General features: G+C 38.9%; 1 protein-coding gene across 1 annotated transcript in view; it reads right to left on the bottom strand.

The window, feature by feature from the left end:
- LSAMP (limbic system-associated membrane protein) overlaps positions 1-6,991 on the bottom strand; it is a 293,017-nt gene that overhangs the window by 5,657 nt on the left and 280,369 nt on the right. Inside the window, exon 8 of the mRNA XM_011355436.1 lies at positions 3,895-3,927. Within this exon, the coding sequence (XP_011353738.1) occupies positions 3,895-3,927 (33 nt within the window). The remainder of the gene's footprint in view (positions 1-3,894; positions 3,928-6,991) is intronic.

Raw genomic sequence — 6,991 nt, 5'->3', positions numbered from 1 at the left:
ATCAATTAATTCTTTAATTTTCTGAATGGTTATAGGATCATATTAATAAAAAAACACTTTAGCTCCTTTCCGGTTCATGCCTTTCATGAGCAATTAAAGTTCAAGAAGATCATGTATCCTGCATAAAGCACCTGATTAGTAATTGTGGACGAGGCCCAGGAATCCAGGTGTTCCAAATCTTAGCTCAATATCCCTCCTAATCCCCCCATCTCCGTCTCTACCCTCACCTTTTTTGGCCTTTTGGGGCCTTTAAGCTCTCTTAATGGCAGTTCCCCAGGGCTTCTGGCCTGATGGCAACATGATTCCCTATCATTTTAGTTCCTCTCTGTGCTTTAGATGGCATGAGCTCTGTGGCACATTTGTTTGAATTAGTGTGTCAGTGAAGCTTCTGAAACAGAGAAAGACTACACACAAATTGAGGCCATACAGGGTTAAACAAAAATGATGTTTGTTTTGCCCTAGGGTTAGTGTGAAACAGAAGGTTTTCAGACAGAGTCTAATTCTGCCTATTTCCTTAATCTCATTTTTAGTGCTGGGACAAGGCTAGATTATCTTTCAGACATCTTGGAGTTTACTGGTACCTGGGGAAGTCTAAAATGCCTAGTCTTATCATTTTATTTGAAGGGTAGTAAATATTGAGACAGCAGAAATTCCATCATTGAAAAATACATACATTTGAAACTAGGTAAACATGTTCAATATAACATTATTGCTAATGTATGTACATGCATATAGGTACAAAGAGAAGAATGTTATATATTCATATATACATATATGATATACACAGGTATTATTGTTTTTTTCATACACGTAATTGAGAATTAACTATTACTTTTACATCCTATTCTATGTTATATATAGGTAGGGAATCCCAGTATATGACTGTTAATAATCTCTAATTTTATACTTAATATAGTATTACATATTTGAAATGCATTTTGTGGATCTGTTAAAGATATTTTCATCTCTATCAATTATTATTTATTAAGTGCTCTCATATAGCTATTTGATGTGCTTATATGGATTGCTCTTTTCACAATTGGTTTTGAGAGCAAATAGTCTCAAAAAATGCAAGGGTAAAGAGTGATAGCTGGGGAATCATCACAAGTGTGCATGCAATTATAGTTACACATATATGATTGCATAGGAGAATACTTTAGTTAATGACCGTTTCAGGAAAAAATAATCAGCAAAATCATTAATTATGTTTTAGTTCATAGTTGTGAAATTTCTGCAAATGATAAATCTTATTTCCCACACCAGATGGCCAGGCTCAGCAAGTGCTTTTATATACTGACAGATATAATGAAAGCAAGCGTCTGCAAACATGAATTAGCCTTAAGAATAGATGGGCAAATAGAACCAAAATTCAAAAATTGCTACATGTTTTTCATATAACAGACAAAAATCATATCTTGGTCTTCAGCCACATTCTATATGTGTATGTGTGTGTGTGTATACACTTTTATGTGTTGCATCTAGTAAACATTCAATAAATTGTAGTATTCTCATTATTGTTATTAACTGCAGATGTTTGGATTACAGAATGGCATGAAATAGCTCAGTCAAAGGCACTGGTTTGTGCACTGGGCCGAGGCTTTTAATGTTTGACCTGAAGGGGCAAAATTCAGCTGTAGCAAGATTGAGAATCTTGAGTCAACACACTAAGTCAAGGTTCTCGACTCCAGGACGGGATAAATGAGACTCTGAATGAAGGTAAATGCTGGACTGCACTTTGCCATGACAAGGCTTTAAAAGAGAATTCACAGTTAAGGAAAAGATTGACAAAATATCCTGAAACTGTGGAATATGAGACTATTTTGGCAAAATCTCTACACTACAAATCTGATGCTGAGCCAATTGTTTTGTCTTTCCTTAAAATAACAAAGCAAGGACAGGTGATTTTTCAACACCTGCTTAAAGACACTTTTAATTCAAATCTGGCCAACATATTTTTCTTCCTTCTCCTGAGTATTTAGGGCTCGTTTTCCGGATTGGGGATTAGGTTTATTCAAAATAATTGTTAGACACATCCTCAATGATCTTTGAGTGTTCCTTTCAGCCACTGAAAATTAAGGTCAATCATAATTTTATTCAGTCATACAAGAAAAGAAGAAAGGCTAGGTAAGTTTAAGTTTGAATTCTTTTAAAAATAACTAAGAGTTGACTGACTGAAAATAAAACAAAAGCCTAAATAATGTACAAAACAATTGTTAAGATGAAGAGAAAAATAATCTCCTACATCTCTCTTGGATGTTATCTAGATGCGCAGATTAACGCAGGTCTGGGTTCTGAGAAGCCATGTTTAAGGGAAGCCTGATAAAACTGACTTTGGCGCCACCTGCTGTCCATTTTCAGCAAGTACAGCTTTCTCTGGGTGAACGAATTGGGATAAAAGCTTGCACTGCAATCTCCAGACTGGAACAGATTAGAAGAGGAAATATATTGATGTTTTCTTTGAGCACTGTGTCTTAGAATCAAATTTGGGCTCCTCTTACATAACTCTTTATGCGATTATTTCACCTCTCTATGCAGTGAGTCTTGGGTAAGGCTGAAGTATTCTCACAGTGAAGTCGGAATTATGCATCTTTTCCATCAAAATAACATAAAATATTTTGGCATGCAAAACTCCGAAATTTTAAGCCAATACTTAAGTTTCTTTGGTGATGCTAAGAATTTATTTCAATGTCTTTGAAATTAAAAAAAAAAAACAACGACAACTCTATGCCCTGTTGTTTCTCCAACTACACCAAAGCCCTGAGGTATCATATATTCCATTAATACTCACCATTTAAGATTCAAATGTAATTAATAATCATGACATTTGGGAGAGACGAAGGGCTGAAGAGAACAATAGTTTATATACCTTCTTGCTCCAAATGATCTTGGTCCTATGTATATATTTCTGATTGCCTCTTCCCTGCTGCCTCTTCTGGGAGGACTTTCTAGAGCCGGCCATAAACAAAGTGCTGGCCCTTCAAAGTGTCCATAATCTCTGTGGATCTTGGTCACTGGGGAGGTGGGGGTGGGGGTCCAAATCCTACAAGAATAGCTTTTTACAACTAATAACGATCTTGGTTGTCTCATCTCCTTTGAGGTTCAGAGAAGACAACATCTTCATATGAGACAATGACAGACCCAAGTCGGGGTTGGGGGGGGAGGGTATGAGAACTTAGAGGGTGGTGTCTGGCCGCGCAGGGTCTTCTGGGCTCTTGTCTGGGGATATTCGTTGTTCGGAATTTCTGGTGTACTTGTGAAGAGGGCACCTTAGAATTGGTGTCTGTGTCTTAGGATTCATTTGATGAAGCTTTGACCCGATTGCACTGTCTTTGTGGGGAAAGGAATGTGAATTATGTGTCACATGACTGTGGGGTATGTGGGGCAGTTAGAGGAAGATCCCAGCAGCCCGGGCGTCCTGCGCCAGGCTGAGGTTACACAAAGGCCTGAGAGAATGCTGAGACAGGAAGAAATGTTACATGCTCTACTGCTTCGTTTTAGGACCTGCTCTATTTCCCTCAGCAAGGTATCCAATTGAATAGCCAACAAGTGATGGTAAAGTAGGCTCTAGGTCTCTGGGCAGTGAACATTCCCCAAAGTGGAGCTCTACGAGAATTAACCATGGACACGTAGGGTAAGGAAAGTGGGAGAGGGATAACTTGCTCAGTTCCAGAGATTTAAAAACGACTGTCGAAAGCAATATATAGTCATGGGTTTGACAAGGGGCTTTTTGTGATAAGAAAGTTCACAATTTGGGGGAAATAGTGGCACATGTGTTATGGAAATTATTATTAAAAATCGTTGAGATAAAATAAACTCCAGTATATAAGACCCCAATACATTACTTTGAAATTTTAATTTTAACACATAGAACGTAATCAGAAATAAGAACCATACCTTTTTGCTTGAAGTGCACGGTGGTGCCAATTTCTAAAAAAAGAAAGATTTAGCAAAACAAAAACATAAAAACTTCTTTATCATCTGAGAATAAGCACAAAAGTAGTCTGGTACTCTCCACTGAAAGGAGAATGAGAGGAGAGGTGGAAAGAGCATTCTAATAGAAACACATATTGGGAGAGATTGGAAAAAAGAGCACGTGGGAAGAGATTGTTTTGTTGGAACGAATGTGCAGTTGGAGATGGCAAAATCGATTTGCAACTACAAATACTTGATGTTGCATGTTACGTGTGTAGACAAGTACAGGACTCTGAGTATGGCATGTCAAAGGACTCTCGATTGCAGTTCAGTGGAATGTGTCTGGCTCCCAACACCATCCTAGCGTTTCCTCTCTGGTTTGCTCCCCTCAAGCCAATTGATCTTGCTTTTCTCCTAACACACTGAATCCCCTCCAGCTTTAAAACTGTTGCACCTGTTGTTTCACCTGCTTAGAATGTTCTTCTCCTAGATCTCTGCATGGCTCACTCAGTCAGTTCATTCAGATTTCTGCTAAAAGGTTACCAGCTCAAGAAGGACTTCTCCCATCACCTTACCAAAAATGGTACCTACCCTCTGTTACTTTTTATTCCTTTACCCCGATTTACTAATATTAATAGCACTATCACCACTTGGCATCATGTATAGATTTACTTACTTGCTTGTTTACAGTTTATCTCCTCCATTAGAATATATGCGTTAGAGGGTAGCGACCTAGTATGTCTTATCAAGCACTGTATCCCTCCTTGGTGCCTCGATAAGTTCTTGTTGAATGTATAAATAAATCTCAGGATTAGAACGTCAAATATTTGTCTTCTCTTTTAAGCATCCTTATTAACTAAACCACAATACTTTTAGATCTTTAGAAGTAAATATGGAAAATTTCCATAGGATACCACTTTGAATCTCAGGACTAACCGAATGGTTGGTCAGATGTAGGAGGCCAAACCATGGCTGTGGGATATGGATTCTCTTCTCCTTGAAGATCAGGGCATAGCCTTGAATCCCTAAAGAATATGTTTTCACTAAGGAAGTAAAGTGACTAAACTCTGAAGCCAAAGAGAGTCTTTTGAATTGGACATCTAGTTACCTCACTGTCCTGCTTGAAACTTGTTCATGCTTTCTTGTAGCTTCCAGGAGAAATACCAAAATTCTTGGCATGGCATCCGTAGCTCTGCCCCCTCACCTCTCCAGCCTTATCCGTGTTTATCATCTCTACATTCCAGCCCACAAGCCTTTCTTTATTCTCCATGATACCATGTCTTCTCTGTCATAGGGCCTATGGCCCAATGATATCTCTGCCAGAAATTCCACTCAGCCTTCAGAATTAGTTTAACTTCCACAGAGATATTAGTCTCCTTGGTAGAATTAAGTCCTTTTATTAAAAGCTCTGCTCTCCTTCATAACACTCATCTCAATTTTAATTTCAAATACATTTGTCTAATGTTTTGATTAATGCTTGTCTTCACCATTGGACTGTGAGTTCTATGGAAGCAGGGATTTTGTTTATTACTTTCTCCTGTTGTTGCTCAGCCAATGCACAAAGGCACTCTGAATGCTCAATGGGCCAAAACAGAAGATCTGGAATCACTGAGAATAAATATGTGCTAGCATCCTTCTAACGAAGGGTCTGAGACTTTGTTGAAACTGAGAATCTGAGTACCTAAATTCTTTATTCTCTGATTGAGCACAAAAGGGTCAGATCTTCAGAATCAGGTCTGCAAAGTTTCTGAGATTTGGTGCAATCTATTAATACCACCCCTCACTGCCTCCCCCCACTGCTCCTCCCCACCCCCACCCCACCCCCCGGCAGATTTCCCATTTGTCCATCCAAAGGCGGTCACAAGGAGAAGCTCTCAAATAGCATGCTGTTTTCTGGAATTCTTATGATGGCTTTAAGAAGAGCACCATTGTCATAGTGTCTGAAGTCTTGAAAATGTTTGGCTATAATTCAGCATTAGCAAGACTAGTGTCAGCCAGGCTATTCATAAGAGCAAGCTGTGTCTACACATAAGAACAGTTTTCCTAAGCTGGTCAGATGTAGGGTGGAGAGGGAGCCCAGTGTGAATGTTTTTTTTGTGTGTCATGATTGCTGATGGATCCCCAGATGCATTTCTGAAAATGCTCAAAGTCATCAGCACCTGCCCTTCTGTCCTTGAAGAGCTATTTCATTATTTGCAGAAGTAATAGAAGTCTTCTGTGTAGAAGTCCATAAAGAAGGATGGAACGAGAATTCTGCTCCTCTCTTAGCAGAAGACAGCAATTGATGTCACTCTCACCTCGGGAGTGAAGCCAGGTTCTATCAAAATATAAAACACCAGTCTCTACCTGTTGACCACACTGATCATCTGCGCACTGATGTTTCAATTGTATATTAAACACACTGTTTCTTGTTTTCTCCCACAATACTTACTGACAATTTTTTTCAAAATCAACATATTGCCTTAAAAGTTGTTGAAAAGACACTATAGAGAATGTGCTCATCATCATATAAGAAACAAAGCCAAGGGATGCTAATCAGTTACCTAAGGTAACACAGACAGCAGGAGGCAGAACTGAGACTGAAATTCACGGTTCCCAGTTCTCTAGCTAGAACCCTGTCCATATTCCCCAACACACCTCTGGTATTTTTATGAAAACAAGGCTATATAAGTACAACCTACACAATGCTAGTGTTATCGCTGGGACATTGAAATGATTCATTATTGGCTGGGGAGAGTTTGGCTCCGCTTTTTTGCAAAGTGCAACTTCCCTTCTTTCTTTTGTCAAGCCTTTTGGTTTATCATTCTTTAGAATTTATAAAGACCCCCTCAAGGTCAGAGTGGCCTCCTTCACCCAAAGGGACCTGGATCTCTGAAGGGACCATCTTCATGGAAAGAACACTTGGTTTCCTCTGCTCCATAGGCCTCAAGGGAACAATTGCAAGCAATTATTCAGGAACCTGGACAGGCAGGAAGACCAATGGTTCTGCTTAAGCTAGAAAAAAATCACTTAAACTCTTTCTGCCTCAGTTTCATCATATGTATAATGGGTTTAATTAACACACCTGTTATAAATTTGT

Source organism: Pteropus vampyrus, unplaced genomic scaffold (genome assembly GCF_000151845.1).
Source record: "Pteropus vampyrus isolate Shadow unplaced genomic scaffold, Pvam_2.0 Scaffold1, whole genome shotgun sequence".
Classification (NCBI taxonomy): Eukaryota; Metazoa; Chordata; class Mammalia; order Chiroptera; family Pteropodidae; genus Pteropus; species Pteropus vampyrus.
This window is presented reverse-complemented; position numbering and strand designations above follow the sequence as displayed.